The 20857-nt window shown below is 38.8% G+C and overlaps 1 protein-coding gene across 2 annotated transcripts in view; it reads right to left on the reverse strand.

The window, feature by feature from the left end:
• The window catches only part of TMEFF1 (transmembrane protein with EGF like and two follistatin like domains 1), a 109793-nt gene that overhangs the window by 7979 nt on the left and 80957 nt on the right, over positions 1–20857 (reverse strand). The window contains exons 8-10 of one of the 2 annotated variants that reach the window (XR_010120008.1): positions 18508–18631; positions 5164–5322; positions 886–1325 (exon numbers count right to left, since the gene is read on the reverse strand). Coding sequence is in view for 1 of the 2 variants with exons in the window: in XM_055271681.2 (XP_055127656.1) it covers positions 1241–1325; positions 5164–5322; positions 18508–18631 (368 nt within the window). In the remaining variant the exon portion in view is untranslated. Of the gene's footprint in view, positions 1–206; positions 1326–5163; positions 5323–18507; positions 18632–20857 lie in introns of those variants that run through there. The other variant, XM_055271681.2, reaches the window with a different exon arrangement.

Below are 20857 nucleotides of genomic sequence, written 5' to 3' on the forward strand. Positions count from 1 at the left end.
TATTAAACCTAGAAGCTAAATGATCCAAAAAGCAAACTCCAAATGTTGGGTAAAGCTTTTGCCTTTAGATAATTTCAATCAGTATTTGTAACAGTAAAGGGGAATTCTGAACCAAAATCTGCTTTTTCTACTAATTTCACATATTAAATATACTGAAACACCAATATCAAAAAATTTAGTAAATAAACACACCAAAACAGAGGCCATATAGTGAAAACATTATATTATAACATGCTTTTCCAAACAAAATATTAAAATGAATAATTTTTAACATATTCTTTAAATTCTACATGCATACTTTTGAATATCTAAACTACATGTTAAACAGCTGAATACATTCTACTCACACTTCAGATCTTTAAACACCAACAATCTATGAATATTAATCTATTACTACAGGACAAATTTGGATAGAGGTCTTGGATAAATTTTAAGCTCACTTTAAGAGCACCAATCATTAACAATCATTTTTGTATTTTATTCACAAACACTGATACGATTTGTTTATTTATGTTAAAACATATTTTATTTAAAAATGAATGTGTATTAAAGTAGTTTAACTGGTAGAGTAGGCTTTATTCCAATCTGTTTGTTAAACAGCCTATTTTCACAATATCTAAATCTACTTTTCATTGATCTGTTCCATCATTACTAACACACTTGTTCAAATTTTTAGAATTATTTTTTCAAAGGGAGGAATAATCAAATTCCCCAGTCCATATATCTTATAAATATTTTACACCTAACACACACAGCTTTACAGTTCATGCGATAGGCAGTGTCTAAAAAATCAGTTACTAAATCTCAAAAACATTTAAATATCTATTTAAACACAGTGTCTTCTAGATTTTTTTTGTAAGAAAAGTAATCTGTAAACATCTTTACCTTTAGTTCATGCTTGGTCATTTGTTGTGGTCATTGTGGAAGAAGTGGATATGACTTTATAACCATTTGTGAAGTAGTCCATCTTTGCAAAAATATTACATTCCATGGGTAAAGAACAAGTCTTAGAATTACCATGTGGTACAAATTTGTGAAAGCAATTTCTGTATTTAAAAACATAAAACAAAGACTACTAAACAGTCCAAAACTGTCGTAGCTGAATATTCTAAATACGAGCCAACAGTACTACACTAAAAATGTCCAAAAATAAGGCCTCTGAAATAAATATTTCCATTCTTTAAAAAAAGACATAATAAATGTACATCACATGGTCAGTGTACATATAAAAGTCATCAGTTTAAACCATTCTGGATGACGTATCTGAAGTAAAATGACCTAGGTTTTGCTTCTGTCGACGTCCTCTATTGTTTTTGGGGCATTTTCTGTTGCATTAAAAAAAGAGAGAAAAATATTGTTTTGATGATTTTGTTCAGGATATTTCAAATGTTTCCAAAGTAATACACATTTTGCACATAAAGCCACATTGCAAGCAATTACATGAAAGGGAAATGAGATGGTATCTGTTGCAAGACAAGATGAAGATGAACACAATTCAGACTGCTACCTCCTCTACAAACCTGGGAGCTGAGAGGATTAGATATGTAATACAGGTACTAGCACCAGCAAAACTCATTCCCAGTGTCTATGCTACTATGTATGCATCCCTGACAGATATCCCACCCTTTCTCCAGCCTAGAAACTCCCTAGTCACAGTGACTGATAACATGAAACCCCTGACAGGAGAAAGGACTCTGGCCTATGTACTTTCCCTGAGCATTATGAGAAGACAGCTCTAAAATGACAAGAACAGCTTAGATGAAGGGAGAAATCAGGAAGAAGTGTGCTTAATAACCTCAGCTATGAATACATAAGAATGTCTACTGATTTTAGACAATGACTCAAAAGAAGCTGTCCACACCCTCCTGGGGCAAACCACAGAAGCCCATAAGGAACTGCCACACTGAGGATGCGGGACATTCTTTAACTCTGCTCTCATTTTACCACATTTCTCAACAGCAGTACAAATCTCACTGTGTTGGAACTGCTCTTGTGCCTGCACACTAGATTGCAAACACAAGGTGCTGTGCTATGCAATGTGGAATAAGGGGGCTTAGATGAATTCTGGGCTCTGCTAATAACTAACTGTGCAACCTCAATTCTCCTATATGTAAAAAATAAATTAGGAGTTGGACTAGCTTCCAAAATCTCTGCCAGCAAGAAATTTACAACCTATGGAAAGAAAGTCTTATAACAATGAGTACTCCTCATTTTGTTCAATTTCAAAGAGTACAGCTTTGCCTTGACTTAAAAGTGTTGACAATAATTCCATTTTGTATATGGTTTTACCTCGCTAATCCTCATTTTAAAAGTATGAGGTAGACAGAGTTGGAATCATCTCCATCTCATAAATGAGAAAACTAGCTGACAGGTCAAGCAACCCTCTTTTACTGTCACTAACTCACCATGACCTTGGAAAAGTTCCAATTTCCTAGTGCCAGGGTTTTTAAATCTATAAAATCAGGGCGTTTAGTTAAGGTGATGTTCAAGGTTCCTGACAATCTGTCACTCTATGAGTCTGAAAATATGAAAGGAGATTCCAAGAAGAAAAGAAGAAAAATTGACTCATGCAGTCTTGATAAACAGATCAGTGGGAACATCCTTTTAAAGAATATTCCTCCCATGTGACAGCCACCATGGTATATGTCAACAGCTGTCTCATAATGGACTGTGTGGGAGAGATACTTTAAAATTCAATGGAAATAAATCCAAGTACATAAATATTCTAAATCCAAGATAGCAAGACATTCTAGGGGAGGAAATACCATAACAAAAAGACAGGCCTCCAGGAGAAATCTGTGATGAATTCAATGAGATGACTACTTCAATCGTAGAGACAGTGGGCAGTAAAGACACTGTGACATAGTTAGAAATACACTGTGATGTCTAAGTGGCTGTGAGGGCAACAAGGAGGGATCTGGAGTATAAACTAGAGGGTACCTACTTCAAAACTGCCTGCCAGGTAATTTTAATTGAGTAGTTGAGCATTATAGCACTGAAAGACAGAGTTGGGTAAAAGACTGTTGTAAGGGGGCTTTCCTAGCTCTAGGACCTTAGACCGAGGTACTTCTTATCTCAGGGCTTCAGTTTCCCAACTTCTCTAAATGAAGGGGTTGAACTCAGAGTTGTTTCTCATTGACTCTGACATCCTTTGATCCTCTTAAAAATGGCACTATCTGGCTGGGCACAATCCCAGCACTTTGCGAGACCGAGGCAGGTGGATCACTTGAGCCTAGGAGTTGAAGACCAGCCTCGGCAACATGGCCAAACCCAGCCTCTACAAAAAAAAATACAAAAATTAGCCAGGCATGGTGGGGCATGCCTGTAGTCTCAGCTACTCGGGAGGTTGAGGTAAGCCCAGGAGGTGGAGGTTGCAAGGATCCAAGATCGTGCCACTGCATTCCAGCCTGAATGACAGAGTGAGACCCTGTCTCAAATAAAGGCACTATCTCCAGGCCTCAAACATCTTCCCTTACTTTACCTTAATTTTCCTTCTGCCTTCCAAATCATTTATTACCTCACTCCTATTTAACTCTAATAATGACTTAAATGGTCTTCCCCCTACCTCACATGTTCACTACTCCAGTGAATTTTTCAGATGACTCATTAATACTCTGAAAAATATGGTTTATACCAAGTCCTTCTCCTGCTCAAAAACCCTACACTGCTACAAAATCAAGTTTGAACCCTGCTCCCATGCAATGGTCATACTGGGCAAACATGTTTCCCAAGATGACTCAACATGGAACCTTTCAGTGTAAAGAAGAATTAATGGGAATCAAACTGAATCCAAATCCAGACAATTCCACTTACTAGTCGGATGACCACAGGCAAATTACTTAACCTCTGAGTCTATATTAAATGGCTATGGCCAGTCCTGCTGTTAAATGTTTTTTCTCTATCTTCTCTTTCTGTTATCATTATTTGTTACATGATTATGTCCCTACTTTGATCTACTGTCCAATTTTATATTCAGTAGTCTTGCCTAATGGCAGATCATCTGTTCTGTGAAATAAAGCGCACTGACTTTAGTGCCTAGGTGTTATGAAAAATATCTGTTACTTGGAGAACTTTTTTTTTTTTTATCATTTCTAGATTTATCATTTCAGCTCCAGATGGCTGAGACTACTGAAGGTCTGGCTTCTATCCAGACCTTGGATAGAAGGGCCACAAATCCATTATGGCCTGCCAATATCTGTATTTGATATGCTTCAACCCTCTGCCCAGAATAATGCAGGGAAGTGGGACATGATGCTTATGAGACTTCTGAACTGAAGCTTAAAGAAAGAGGTAAGCAGGAAGAAAAGACATTAGACTGGGAAGCACAAAGACAACACGAACTTGCTGTATTTACTCTGACTTTTCTCAGGTCCAGTTCAGTCTGACTTATGTATTTCTACTCAGTTTAGAAAAGACCCATTTTATGCCACTGCACTCCAAATAAGCCATTTAATTTATGACAAATGATTTTATTTATAATAGAGAATTTTAAAGCTTATTACTTATCACTGCAATCCAGAAAATGAAGTAATGCTAACACAATGATATCACAATAAAACTATCTTCAGCCTCTGATTTCTTCCTTTCTTACTATACTAACTGTGAGTAAAGTACATTCTTAGGGCATAAAACACCTTGCAGTTGTGCAGGGCTTAAAAATTTTCTGCATGGATCTTCCATGCATGTGCAGATCATTCTAGAAAATCTGAGCCAGTCACGGTGGTTCACGCCTATAGTCTCAGCTACTCTGGAGGACCATTTGAGCCCAGGAATTTGAGGCTGCAGTGAGCTTTAATTGCTACTGCACTCCAGCCTGGGCAACAGAGTGAGGCCCTGTCTCTTAAAAAAAAAAAAAAAGATTGCTACTAACATTATTTTCCCAGAATGCAGTGCTCAAAGACTGTATACAATTCTCAGATCCCTAAATTCCTCTATCTCATTGACTATTCTCACTCCCTCTCTGCTTGTCGCCCAGATATACCTGTAAGACTGGGAATTAGTCCTTGCTCGTATTCTAAAGAAGAAGGATAGGGAGAGACCACTGAAAATCTCAGGGAACTGATCATAAGATTTTTCCTAATAGACTGGTGGCCTCAAAGCATCTATAAATAAACAGCTGCCTGCCTCTAATTTAAAGCTGATATTTCTTACATCATTACTTACCTTGTTATGCACATTACAATTGCTACTATGATGGCGATCTGTACAGCTCCAATAATTGCTGCAATAAGAACATGAGTGAGCTTTTGCCTACTTGGCACTACATAGAGAATACTAAAGTCTGTCTTTTCACAGTGCTGTCCAGTGTAGCCGGATTCACATCTGAAAAGGCAAAATATATATATTCCTATGAAAATTACAAATTTTGATATTCCCAAGCTTTTACATTAAAAAATACAAAATAGTAATAAAATTTAAACAGGAATAGGAAATCAAGCACTTTCCTACCATCTGGGGGGAAAATGTCATTTGTATATTTCCCTACTGTCTTTTTGATATGCCTACATGGTGCTTCTTTTACCTAAGTTATATCACATTAATTTTAAAGTTGCTGAATATTGTTAATATATATCTTTTTTGTTATTGTTGCTTTTGATTTTGGTGTCATATCTAAGAAATTATTGCCTAATCTAAAGCCACAAAGATTTACTCCTTTTTTTCACTTTTTAAATTAAATTTGCTTAAAAATTGACAAATAAAATTACGTATATTTATCATGTACAACAGGGATCCTCCCCAACTCCCAGGCCATGGACAGATATTGGTCCATGGCCTGTTAGGAACCAGGCCACACAGCAGGAGGTGAGTGGTGGGCAAGTAAGCAAAGCTTCTCTGTATTTACAGCCACTCCCCATCACTCACATTATCACTCAAGCTCCGCCTTCTGTCAGATCAGCACTGGCATTAGATTCTCATAGGAGCGCAAACCCTATTGTGAACTGTGCACATAAGGGATCTAGGTTGAGTGCTCCTTATGAGAATCTAATGCCTGAGGATCTGTCACCGTCTCCCATCACCCCCAGATGGGACTGCCTAACTGCAGGAAAAACAAGCTCAGAGCTCCCACCAATTCTACATTATGGTGAGTTGTATAATTATTTCATTAAGTATTACCATGTAATAATAATAGAAATAAAGTGCACAATAAATGTAATGCACTTGAATCATCCCCAAACCATCACCCCCACCCCCAATCCCCAGTCCATGGAAAAACTGTCTTCTACAAAACTAGTTCCTGGCAACAAAAAGGTTGGGGACCGCTGATGTACAACATGATATTTGGAAATGTACAGATCTTGTGGAATGGCTAAATCAAGCTAATTAACATATGCATTACCTCATATAGTTATCATGTCTGTGGTGAGAACACTTAAAATCTACTCTCAGCATTTTTTTCAAAATAGATACATATAATTTCAAAATAGAAATATAATACTCCATCCAGTGACTATAATATAGCTAGCATATCTATTCCCAGTTCTAAGACATGTCAGTTATTTTCAATTTTTCACAATTATAAACTAAATGTGGTAAACATCTTGGTGAATATGCACTTTTCTATATTTAGTGTTATTCCTTAGGGCTAAGTACCTGAAAATTAGACTATTTAAAAAATAGGTATAAACATTTACAGTTCTCTGAATACAGCACCAAACTATATTCAAGACACTTTTCAGTGTATAAAATATAACACGTAAGATGCAAGGGGAAGATGAAAATAAGTTATTGACAGAAACAATGTCAAGCAGTCAAGGAGGTAAGCTGTAGGTGCTAATCTTAGAAATTATCTGAATTCCAATTAAAAGTAGATAAAAAAAAGACAACTGCATCAGCTGATGATAATTTGACAGGGAGAAATATTTAAGACACTTAACAGACAATTTACATTTTTAAGCTGACAGCAGTGAAATGTATAAATTAGCCAGCCTTCAGTTAGAACTCATTAATAAAACATTTGAAGTACAAAAATAGTATTTATTAAAGTCCCACAACTCATTAAGAAAAGAATTTGAGGCAGCTTATCACAAAGCACACACTAAAGCAACAAAAAAGGAATGTGGGAGGAGGGAAACAGGGAAATGCAGGGGTGCTGCAAGTCTACCAATCCAGTCCCTGAGGTTCCTAGACACTTCCCAGTACATTTCACATTGGGCTCTACACTTCCCAGCAAACAAAAAAAACAAGCAGTGGGCAGGTATATGGATCATGGAAGAGAATTGAGAGCCTAGAAATAAACCCATACATCTATGGTCAATTGGTTTTGACAAGGGTGCTAAGATAACTCAATGGGAAAAGAATTGTCTCTTCAACAATGGTGCTAACTGGATATCCACATGCGAAAGGATAAAGCTAGACCTCTTCCTCGTGTCATACACAAAAATTGCCTCAAAATGGATCACAGATCTAAATGTAAGAGCTAAAACTATAAAACTCTGAAGAAAAAATCATAAGATACAGTTATCATGAAAAACTGTATGGAAGTTCCTCAAAAAATTAAAAATAAAACTACCATATGATCCAGCAATCTCATTACTGGGTATATAACTAAAGGAAATAAAATCAGTATATTGAAGAAATATCTGCATTCCTATGTTTATTGCAGCATTATTCACAATAGCTAAGATATGGATTCAATCTAAGTGTCCATTAACAAATAAATGGATAAAATAATGAGGTATATATACAAAATGGAACACTATTCAGCCATAAAAAAGAAGGAAATCCTATCATTTGCATGGATGAACCTCCAGAACATTACATTAAGTGAAATAAGCCAAGCATAGAAAGACAAATACTGAGTGATCCCACTCATATGTGGAACCTAAAAAAGTTGATCTCATAGAAGTAGAGAGTAGAATAGTGGTTACCAGGGACTGGTGTGGTAGGAGGTGGTTGAGGACATGTTGGTCAGGGGATATTAAATTTCAGTTAGATGGGAGGAATAAGTTCAAGAAATGTAGTGTACAACATGGTGACTATAGTTAACAATGCAGTGTATTCTTGGAAAATGCTGAGGATTTTAAGTGTTCTCACCACAAAAGTGGTAACAATGTGAGGTAATGCATATGTTAATCAGCTTGATTGGACATTTCACAATGTATATATATTTCCAAACATGTTGTACATAATATGTATACATAATTTTGTTAATTTTTAAATAAATTTAATTTTTAAAAGAGAATAAAACATAGGAGTAAATCTTTGTGACCTTAGATTAGGCAACAATTTCTTAGATATGACACCAAAAAGCAAAAGCAACAACAACAAAAAAGATAAATAGCACTAAATCAAAATTAAAATCTTTTGTACTTAAGGATATTATCAAGAAAGTGAAAAGACAACCCACAAAATGGAAAAAAAAATGTAAGTTCCATATATCTGATACAGGTCTTATATCTAGACTATATAAATATCTAATACAACTCAATAATAGCCAAAAAATAAAAGGGCAAAGGATGTGTACTGACATTTCTCCAGAGAAGATATACAAATAGCCAATAAGCACATGAAAAGATGTTCAACATCATTAGCCATCATGGAATTAAAAATCAAAGCCACCATATATGCTACTTTTTACAGTTACTAAGATGGCCTAAATCAAAAAGTCAGATAATTACAAGTGTTGTCAAAGGTACTGTAGGGTATGTAAAATGGTGCAGCCACTTTGGAAAACAGTCTGGCAGTTCCTCAAAATATTCAACACTGGGTTACCATTTGGCCCAGCAATTCTACCACTAAGCTTTACCCAAGTGAAATTAAAACATGTTCACACAAAAACTTGCACGTGATCATTCAGAGCAGCATTTTTCATAATAACCATAAAGTGGAAAGAACCTAAATTTTCATCGACTGATGATGAGTAGATTAAAAACATGTGGTGTTATCCATACAATGGAATAATATTCATCCACAAAAAGGAAGGAAGTACTGATATGTGTTATGACATGGATGAACCTGGAAAATATTACGCTAAGTGAAAAAAGCTAAACACAGGAGACCCCATATTATATGGTTCAATTTACATGAACTATCCAGAATAGCTAGGTCTATAGAGATAGAAAATAAATTAGCAGATGCCCAGAGCTAGGGAGCATGAGGAGATTTGGGAGTAAAAGCTAAAGGGTATGAGGTGTCCTCTTGAGGAGATGAAGATGTACTAAAATTGATTGTGGTGATGGTTGCACAACTCTGTGCATATACTAAACACCAATGGAGAAGGAAGGAAGGAAGGGAGGAAGGAAGGAAAGAACGAAGGAAGGAAGGAAGGAAGGAAGGAAGGAAGGAAGGAAGGAAGGAAGGAAGGAGGGAGGGAGGGAGGGAGGGAGGGAGGGAGGGAGGGGAGGGAGGGATGGAGAGAAGGAAGGGGAGGGGAGGGGAGGGAGGGAGGGAAGGAGGGAGGGAGGACAGTTGACACAAAATACAATCTCCATAAAATAAAATCAAACAAGTCATTCAAAAGAAGCACAGTTATTACTGCTATGAAACTTAAGGGAACTTAATCTCATTGGTCCTCATTTAAAGAGGGCACCTTCTAACATAAAGAACATTATCCTCAACAACACAGCTGCAGTAAATTCAATGATATAATGAAGTCTCATGGGATTTTTAAAATAATGTCCTTCATGGTAGGCTAATGGCCAATGGTCAAAGCTCAGTAAAATAAAAACAGTTCCATAAGGTGCTGTAACAATGTCCTAGATATGCAGCTCTCTAATGGTTTGGCTTAAGCCAAAGATTAAAATCAGAGTATCAAAAAGAACCAATAGGCTATATATCATCCCTGCAGTTCTCCCTGGATATTGTTTTCTCCAACTGACTTTTGGTTATACTATCTGATATGGTTTGGCTGTGCCCTATCCCAATCCCATCTTGAATAGTAACTCCCACAACTCCCATGTGTCGTGGAAGGAACCCAATGGGAGGTGATTGAATTATGGGGGCAGGTCTTTCCTGCACTGTTCTTGTGACAGTAAACGAGTCTCATGAGATCTGATGGTTTTAAAAACTGGAGTTTCACCGCACAGGCCCTCTCTTTGCCTGCTGCCATCCAGGTTAAGATGTGACTTGCTCCTCCTTGCCTTCCCCCATGATTGTGAGGCCTCCCCAGCCACGCGGAACTGTAAGTCCAATTAAACCCTTTATTTTGTAAATTGCCCAGTCTTGGGTATGTCTTTATTAGCAGTGAAAACAGACTAATACACTCTCCTAATACCTAGAGTACTAACTTCTAGGTTATTACTTCTTCTGTTACTGATTAAAGGCAGATCCAGGGATTCAGTCCTCCACTTTCTATTTTCATCCCAAACACCTTCCACAGGCAATCTCATTCACTCCCACTGTCTCACGTGTGAATTCATTCACACATCCATTTACCACAATTATTGAGCACCTGCTATGTGCCACCTACTGTGGTGAGCATTTGGGATGTATCAGTGAACAGAACAGATAAAGATCCCTGGCCTGCTTACCAGCTACCGGGAGAAGAGTGTCAATAAACAAAGTAAGTGAATTAAACGGTTTTGTTAGAAGGTAATATGTACTACAGGGGATGTGGGGTGTGGGGTGTTAAGGGAAACTGCGAACACCAGGTATGAGCCAGGAAAGTTGCAGGAAGGGAGGGTTGCAATTTTAAATAAGGCAATCTGGGTAGGTTAAGAAAGTGACACGTGAGTAAAGACTTAAAGGAGGCCGGGCGCAGTGGCTCACGCTTGTAATCCCAGCACTTTGGGAGGCCGAGGTGGGCAGATCATGAGGTCAGGAGATCGAGACCACGGTGAAACCACGTCTCTACTAAAAATACAAAACAAAATTAGCCGGGCGTGGTGGCGGGTGCCTGTAGTCCCAGCTACTCGGAGAGGCTGAGGCAGGAGAATGGCATGAACCCGGGAGGCAGGGCTTGCAGTGAGCCGAGATTGCGCCACTGCACTCCAGCCTGGGCGACAGAGCGAGACTCCATCTCAAGAAAAAAAAAAAAAAGATTTAAAGGAGGTGAGGAGTCTGCCATGCAAACAATTGGAGGACAGCATACCAGGCAAAGGAAGAGCCAGTGCAAGTGCCCTAAGGTGGGAGCATCCACGCATGCATGGCATGCCCAAGAACAGCAAGTGTGGCTGGAGAGGAGGGGGTGAGGGAGAGGAGAGCCAGACAGAGAGGTGAAGAGACAAAACTGTGTAGGGCCTTCTTCACTTAGTGAGATGAAGGAACCACTGGAAGGATTTTAGCAGAGGAATGATATGAACTGACTTTTATTTTAAAAGGTTCACTCTGCACTTTGGGAGGTCAAGGCGGGTGGATCACCTGAGGTCAGGAGTTCGAGACCAGCCTGCGCAACATCACGAAACTGTCTCTATAAAAAAATGCAAAAGTCAGCCTGGCCAATGTGGTGAAACCCCATCTCTACTAAAAATACAAAAAATAGCCAGGTGTGGTGGCGCACGCCTGTAATCCCAGCTATTCAGGAGGCTGAGGCATGAGAATTGTTTGAACCCAGGAGGTGGAGGATGCAGTGACCTGAAATAACACCACTGCACTCCAGCCTGGGCAACAGAGTGAGCCCCTGTCTCAAAAAAAAAAAAAAAAAAAGAAAAAAGGCGGGGGCACTCACTCTGTCTGCTGTTTTGATTATGGACTGTAGAATACAATCACGGAGGCTACTGCAAAAATCCCAGGGAAACATTGGCCTGCACTAGGATTAGCACTGGCAATGGTGAGAAGTAATCAAATTCTGGAGATATTCTGAAACAGAATTCCCAGCTGATTGGATACGAAAGAGAAGTCAGATATACATCAGAGGGTGTTTTGTCTGAGCAACTGAAAAGATGGAGTTGGAATCAACTGAGATGAAGAAGGTGGCAGGTAAAGCAGGTTTAGGGAGGGAGAGCAGATCAGGAGATCGGCTTCAGTCCTGTTGAGATTGAGGTGTCAGACATCCATGTGGAAATGTAAAGGAGGCATATGGGTCTACGAGTTTCAAATTCAGTAGAGAAGTCTGGGATTTATGTAAATTAAGAGTTATTAGCATATGTCATGGAAAGCCCTGAGACTGGACAGAATCTCTAAGGGAAGAGGACTGGGACTGAACCCAAGTACACTACTACACTGAGAGGTCAGGGAGCAAAGGGGGAAGCAGCCAAGAAAACTGGAACGTCCAGCGAAGTAGGAAAAAAACAAGAGACAGTGTAATTCTTGACACCAAGTGAAGAATGCATATCACACAGGAGGGGGTGATTAACTGTGTCAAATGCACTGATCATTCAAAAGTAATTTGAGACTAAGTACTGACCACTGAATTTAGAAATGAGAATAGCCTCAGTAGAGTGTTAGGGACAAAAGTTTGTTGGGGTGAGTTCAAGAGAAATGGGAAGTGAGGAACTGGAGATAGACTTTAGACAACTCTTTCAAGTTCTATAAAGGAAAGGAAACAAACAAGACAGTAACTGGTGGGAATGAGGAGTTTTTTTCCAAGTTGGAATAAATAAAAGTTTATCAATATATATGAGATATACTGATATCAAGTTCTATGATACAGAGAAACAGGGAAAGGATTGCTGGTAGGTGATAGTGAAAGTGTGTGCAAGTTCTCATATCGCTTCCATTTTCTCAGTGAACTTGGAAAGAAGATCAATAGGTGAGAGTGAGGATGAGAGAGGAGGTACTGCTAATCTGAGGAGAGAGGAGAAGGTACAAAGAAATCCTACAGGAGAGGAGGAGAATGCATAAACTGCAGGTGTAGAATGACTGCCGGGGCAGCATAAAGGGCCCACCTTGAGACCGATAGGTATGTCAGTGAGACAAGTTAACCGGTGGTGTGCTTTTCACCGACAGCCATGATCAGCTGCATGTATAGGTACGCAGTGGGTGGAGAGCTGGGAGGAACCAGGACTACAGTTTTGGCAAGTGAGTATGATGAAGCAATAGAGGAATGTGGGATTCAAATGCAAAGGGAACTACAATGACTGGCCATGGAATTTACACTAACGAGGGGAAGAGAATATCCAGGGAGGGACACTGAAAAGGTGATAGGATCAATAAATGGAAGGGCTAGTGGGATAGAAGAATTGCTAGGTAGAAAGTAAAATGGATATGCTAGAGAGGGAATGATTCTCAAATGTATGTCTTCAATCACATCTCTCGCATCAGTTCCAAAACCAAAATATATCCAGCAGCCCACTAGACATCTGTAAGCGGATATCCTACAGGCATCTTAGACCAAGCATGTCAAACTGAATATATCATTTCCCCTCAAACCTTCTCCCTCTTCCCAATGCATTTCCCACTCAATCTTGTGTTAGCCAGAAACCCAGGAGACTCTCTTGACTCTTCATCCCACTAACCTCCACCAAGCCCCAGGTTCTCGTGCTCATATCCAACCTAACAGGTCAGTCACCGACATCTGTGAGTTCAACCACCTAATGATCTCTCTGCAATCCATTTATTTTCTCAGCCTCACAACTCCTTTATACTTAATTCAGGCCCTTACTTCTTACTAAGTCTCCTAAATTTTCTAATCTACTTTCCACAATGTCACCAGAGTGGCTTTCAGATTTGATCACATCATTGCTACTTAAATTCCTCTAATGGTGTCTCGCTGCCTTTAAAATAAAAGCCAAGCTCCTGGGATGGCCGAAATGTTCCTGTAAGACCTGACTCTTCCTCCAACAATGTCCCCCACCCATCTTCAGGCTGACGTGCCTTTTCTGAAGTCCCAAATCACCTCATGTATATCTGTGTATGATAGTATTTTCCATATTATAATTACTTATTTGTCAGTCTCTTCCACCAGGTTGTATGCTTTTTAAAGGCAAGATCCCTGGATCTCTGTCATAGTTGAATTTGACACCCCAATATCAGGGAGAATTTGGCATTAGTAAGTCAATCAACCAATCAATCAATCAAAAAACAAATCAGGCCAGGTGCGGTGGCTCACGCCTGTAATCCCAACACTTCGGGAGACTGAGGCAGGTGGATCACCTGAGGTCAGGAGTTCGAGACTAGCCTGGCCAACATGGCAAAACCCTGTCTCTACTAAAAATAGAAAAATTAACCAGGCATGGTGGCACACGCCTGTAATCCCAGCTACTTGGGAGGCTGGGGCAGGAGAATCGCTTGAACCTGGGAGGTGGAGGTTGCAGTGAGCCGAGATTGCGCCACTGCACTCCAGCCTAGGTGACAGATCAAGACTCCACCTCAAAACAAAAACAAAAACAAAAACAAAACAAAAAATCAATGGTGCCATAATGCTAGAAGATTTTAACCTAACAATAGGACCGTGGCTAAAAGCTGTTTATCCTTGCCTGTTTACTGCTATGCAAACACACCTACCTACTAGCAGAAGTGCACATGATATCATGGCCTGATTCCTATAGACACTGCACAGACTCAGACAAAAGAAAAAGATCAACTGCTTTTAAGGAGTTATAATTGTGCAGAAAAGGGATTCTTTAGCATTTAAGATACTCCTCTTAAAAATTTATCATCATCGCATGTCGTTCAAAAAATATTTACTGAGTACCTACTGGGCTAGGTCCTATACTAGGCACAGGGAAAATAGTGGTTAACAAAACAAAGAGCCCCTGACTAATAGGCTTAGAGTCTAATAATATCACCTGCTATTCACTAAGTACATACTACATACCAGGTATCAGGCTAAGCACTTTACATATATTATCTCACTTAATTTTAACAACATGAGATAGGTACTATTACTATTCTACTTTAAGAAAGATGAAAATGAGTCTTAGATATTTTACGTAACTTCCAAAGAACACACAGCCAATAATTGGCCAAGTCAGTGTATCCAATTTCAAAGCCTTTAACCTGTACACCATTCAATCCTCTTACTTTCAGTTAGCAAAATACTAGAAAATGACCTTGTATCACATCATTACCAGAACATGATCCTCTCTCTCATCCTTCATTTAAGTATCTTGCAAGACGCACCATCCTAAGAGGACAAGATCCAAACTTCTATCAAGCTATCCATGCCACTGTAGGACAAACATGAAGAGCCCACTATAAGATTTAGTTTTAAAACTGGCCTGGGCCAGGAGCAGTGGCTCACACCTGTAATCCTAGCACTTTGGGAGTCTGAGGCAGGCAGATTTAATGAGCTAAGGAGTTCAAGACCAGCCTGGGCAACACAGCAAAACCCTGTCTCTACTAAAAATGCAAAAAATTAGGCTGGGCACGGTGGCTCACACCTGTAATCCCAGCACTTTGGGAGGCCAAGGCAGGCGGATTATGAGGTCAAGAGATCCAGACCATCCTGGCCAACATAGTGAAACCCCGTCTCTACTAAAAATACAAAAATTAGCTGGGCATGGTGGCGTATGCCTGTAGTGCCAGCTACTCGGGAGGCCAAGGCAGAAGAATCACTTGAACCCAGGAGGCGGAGGTTGCAGTGAGCCGAGATCGCACCACTGCATTCCAGTCTGGTGACAGAGCGAGACTCCATCTCTAGGAATCCAACTTACAAGGGATGTGAAGGACCTCTTCAAGGAGAACTACAAACCACTGCTCAATGAAATAAAAGAGGATACAAACAAATGGAAGAACATTCCATGCTCATGGGTTGGAAGAATCAATATCGTGAAAATGGCCATACTGCCCAAGGTAATTTATAGATTCAATGCCATCCCCATCAAGCTACCAATGACTTTCTTCACAGAATTGGAAAAAACTACTTTAAAGTTCATATGGAACCAAAAAAGAGCCCGCATCGCCAAGTCAATCCTAAGCCAAAAGAACAAAGCTGGAGGCATCACGCTACCTGACTTTAAACTATACTACAAGGCTACAGTAACCAAAACAGCATGGTACTGGTACCACAACAGAGACATAGATCAATGGAACAGAACAGAGCCCTCAGAAATGATGCCGCATAGCTACAACTATCTGATCTTTGACAAACCTGACAAAAACAAGAAATGGGGAAAGGATTCCCTATTTAATAAATGGTGCTGGGAAAACTGGCTAGCCATATGTAGAAAGCTGCAACTGGATCCCTTCCTTACACCTTATACAAAAATTAATTCAAGATGGATTAAAGACTTATATGTTAGACCTAAAACCATTAAAATCCTACAAGAAAACCTAGGCAATACCATTCAGGACATAGGCGTGGGCAAGGACTTCATGTCTAAAACACCAAAAGCAATGGCAACAAAAGCCAAAATCGACAAATGGGATCTCATTAAACTAAAGAGCTTCTGCACAGCAAAAGAAACTATCATCAGAGTGAACAGGCAACCTACACAATGGGAGAAAATTTTTGCAACCTACTCATCTGACAAAGGGCTAATATCCAGAATCTACAATGAACTCAAACAAATTTACAAGAAAAAAACAAACAACCCCATCAAAAAGTGGGCAGAGGACATGAACAGACACTTCTCAAAAGAAGACATTTATGCAGCCAAAAAACACATGAAGAAATGCTCCTCATCACTGGCCATCAGAGAAATGCAAATCAAAACCACAGTGAGATACCATCTCACACCAGTTAGAATGGCCATCATTAAAAAATCAGGAAACAACAGGTGCTGGAGAGGATGTGGAGAAATAGGAACACTTTTACACTGTTGGTGGGACTGTAAACTAGTTCAACCATTGTGGAAGTCAGTGTGGCGATTCCTCAGGGATCTCGAACTAGAAATACCATTTGACCCAGCCATCCCATTACTGGGTATATACCCAAAGGACTATAAATCATGCTGCTATAAAGACACATGCACACGTATGTTTATTGCGGCACTATTCACAATAGCAAAGAGTTGGAACCAACCCAAATGTCCAACAACGATAGACTGGATTATGAAAATGTGGCACATATACACCATGGAATACTATGCAGCCATAAAAAATGATGAGTTCGTGTCCTTTGTAGGGACATGGATGAAACTGGAAAACATCATTCTCAGTAAACTATCGCAAGGACAAAAAACCAAACACCGCATGTTCTCACTCATAGGTGGGAATTGAACAATGAGAACTCATGGACACAGGAAGGGGAACATCACACTCCGGGGACTGTTGTGGGGTGGGGGGAGGGGGGAGGGACAGCATTAGGAGATACACCTAATGCTAAATGACGAGTTAATGGGTGCAGGAAATCAACATGGCACATGGATACATATGTAACAAAACTGCACATTGTGCACATGTACCCTAAAACCCTAAAGTATAATAAAAAAAAAAAGAAAAAAAAAAAAAAAATTAGCCAAGCATGGTGGCACGTGCCTGCAGTCCCAGCTATTCAGGAGGCTGAGGCAGGAGAATCGCTTGAACCTGGGAAGCCGAGGTTGCAGTGAGCCAAGATCGCACCACTGCACTCCAGTATGGGCGACAGAGCAAGACTGTCTCAAAAAAAACAACAAAAACAAAAACAAAACAAAAACCTGGCCTGTTACCATTCGTACAGCTGGATTTTTTAAATGTTCACAAAAAAAAAGAAGAGAAGGCTAGCTCCTTCAAAGACAAGGAGAACTTTCAATCAGGAAAAAGCAAATGTCTTAACAAAGAACTATTCAACCATTAACAGTTTACAGTGTTTTGTTTCTTGTTTTTTAAGCAGGAGAAAGGCAGGGGGAAAAAATCAGGAGCAGGGAGCTAAAGAAGTAGAAGGACCCAACAGACTGGATTTCCAATTGCTTCCTCTTATTTTTTTGGAAAGAAAGATTCACTGGCTTCTAGGTGGACCGAACAAAAGAAAAGTATAGTATTTCTCCATGTTTTGATGTTTTGACTAAGAAAGAAAAAAAAGGATCTGGTCAAACTCCAGGAGGCAAGGGTGGGCAAAATGACAGCAATGTCCCCTTGTCTACAGAAACATCACCTGGCTAACTAGACCAACGTCAAGCAGATGATGAGCTCCTAGCAGCAGCAGCAAAAAGGTGTATCCACAGACAGGCAAGAGCAGCAAAAAACACTAAGATCATCAGGTAGGGTATCAGAAAGTCTGAGACTTAGTTTTTTCCCAGCTCTATTTCTAACTTGCTGTTGACCTTGAACAAGTTACATAACCTCTCTGGAATCAGGGATTTGAGGATTTACGCCCTTTCCATTTTCATCTCTCAATTCACACCTGGTTCTTCGTCCCCATCCCCTTATTTTTAGAAATCTATTTTAGCACATATTTTATTTGAGTTACATGTTCTCTGTTCTTAATACAGTCTTTAGTCCCTCAACCACCTTGTGACAGATTGCCTAAAAACCAAAATAGTGTTGGAATGTGGTACATTTATTTTTTATATTAAAACTGGATAGTATTATATTTAAAATGTTAAGCCCATAATCTCAAAGCCCTGAAAAAAAAATTGATTTTTGTTTTCTGCATATTACTTGCCAGTTTTTTTTTTCCAAATGATGCTGCTGATTTGTTTTTTACTTGTCTACTGCAAATAAACACTACTTTTTGGTAATATTTAGTCTACATTTCATTCCCTTCTGTAGAGCAACAACCATTGATGAAAAAAAATGCTCACCACTGATCCGGAAGCACTGACTTACCTACAAGAAGCCTTCTGAGTAGAATAGATGAATTCACATTTTCCATGGATGCAGTAACCATTGAGGTTTTCAGGGCAAGGCATGTGGTTTCCAATATAAACATCTTCTCTTTGATCACTAGCATCTTAAAAGAACATAAACCAGATCGTTCAACAATGAAACGCAAGCTGAAAAATAAGGACTTTTCAAATGTTCTGAAACAGCAAATCAATTCACCCGCTGTCAACCACCTACTGGCAATTTGAAAAGAAAATTTATCAGATAAGGGGTTAGATAAGATCCAGGGTCTCTTTTAATTCCTATTATGCCATACACACAGCAGGTAAACTGTTTAGATTCAAAGCATTTAAAAATATTTGCAGAATGTGACCGCTAGGAGTTACTGTTGTTTAAAAACAATCTGGCAAAGAAAACTAAACACCTTTGCTAAAGAAATAAATGCTCTAGAAGAAAGTTCACCTCTGTGACAGACAGATGGTGTATACAGAATTGGCTTTTGGGGAATGAACTTAAGCATTTATTTGAGGGCTATGAAATTGAGGCCAAAGGACACCGAATGACAGAGCAAATTAAGGGATTCTGAAATTTTAGGGTTAAAGGTTTATTTTTGGAATGAAAATGATCAAGCATATTGATTTTTTTCCCAAGTGAAAATAGCTTTGCTGCTCTTTTCATATAGTTTTTCTTAGTATATGGTCATTATTTTAAAAATTCAAGTAATATACAGGTTAAAAAAGAAATTCAAAATAACCTGCAATCTCACTCTTCAAAAATAAAACACTGTCAACATGTTGATGAACATCTGCTCAGACTTAAGTATAATGATTTGAACTGAACTGAAGTGAAGAAAATGAAGAGAGGAAGGAGAGATGGAACGGGTCAGGAAAGATGAAAACATAAGAACTTGGTCTTCAAAATCAATCAGATTCATTCACTCATTCATTCTCTATATATACATCACACACTCACATATGCACACACACATACACAAATAAATTTGGGAATGGATTTTTGTACTTTTTTTGGTATAATCACCAATACATTAATCCTAAGCTCGAAGGACCCAGAATTCCACAATATTTACAGGCCTGTCCATGTGCAGGAAAAATCCCCAGGCTTCCTGCCATTTCTGTCTTACACAGTTCTAGCTAACAGATTATGTGCACTACAGCCGTACCTGCAGCATACTACCCTCTTAAACCTGAGACTTCATAACTATAAATTCAGAATAATAGGACCTATACTTCATGCAGTTTTGAGAGGACTAAAGGAGATAACAAATGCATGTACAATACCACCAAAACAACCAGCTATTTATATAGCACATCATGTAACATCACAGGGCCTATCTCCCCAAAATACAAATAAAAGGTATTAATAAAATTTTTAATGTTAATGGAAACAAAAAGGAATGAAATAGTGAGTTATATGTATGTGTATGGGGAAGATCAAGAGGAAGATCAAGGGAGAAGTGAGAATAGAGGTGCCAAGTGTAAAAAAACCCTGAGAACCAAAACTGCAGATTTTCTGAGGATCAAAATTTACATATAGACAGAAAAAACCTTAATGATTATTAAGGTCAGTGATAGTGGAACTAAAGCAGAGAGAAATCAGACCAAAATGATACTATTTTTCCTCAAAGTGTATATATTTACATTGTGCTAATTTAATTTATGCCTAGAAAGAGAACAGATCTAAAAGTCAGGGAACCTAACATATAAATTCTCAATTTAAAAAATGTCTTTACTGCTTTGTGACCTCATTCAAATCACTTCTTCTCTCTGAGGGAAGTGAATGAGACCAGCACTACCCAACATAGGTATAGTACAACACACATAGGTAATTTCATATTTTCTAGTAGCCCAGATTTTAAAAAGTAAATAGAAACAAGTAAATTAATTTTAATCATATATTTTAATCCAATATACCAATAAATATCATTTTCACATACTACCAATATAAAAATTGAGATTTTTTACTTTTTAAAATAAGTCTCCAAATTCTGATATTTTACACCCACAAAAGATCTAAATTCTGACTAGCCACATTTCAAGTGCTCAATAGCCACACAAGCCTAGTAGCTATCATAATGGAAAGTGCAAAACAGATTACTAATTTATCATCTACTGATCACCTTGTATATGCTGGGGACTCTGCTAGGTGCTGGGAATACAAAAATAAAAACATATCCTGTCATCAAAGGGCTTATAAGGTCTCCTCCAGCTCCCCAGACGATAATTCTGCCATGGCAAAAGAAATCAAGCCCTCTTTTGGGCTGCTATGATCCTGAGCACTCACTCCTCTATTATAACACTCACAATACTGCCTGTTTTATTGCTATTTGGGTTTT

This window comes from Symphalangus syndactylus, chromosome 3 (genome assembly GCF_028878055.3).
Source record: "Symphalangus syndactylus isolate Jambi chromosome 3, NHGRI_mSymSyn1-v2.1_pri, whole genome shotgun sequence".
NCBI classification, from domain to species: domain Eukaryota; kingdom Metazoa; phylum Chordata; class Mammalia; order Primates; family Hylobatidae; genus Symphalangus; species Symphalangus syndactylus.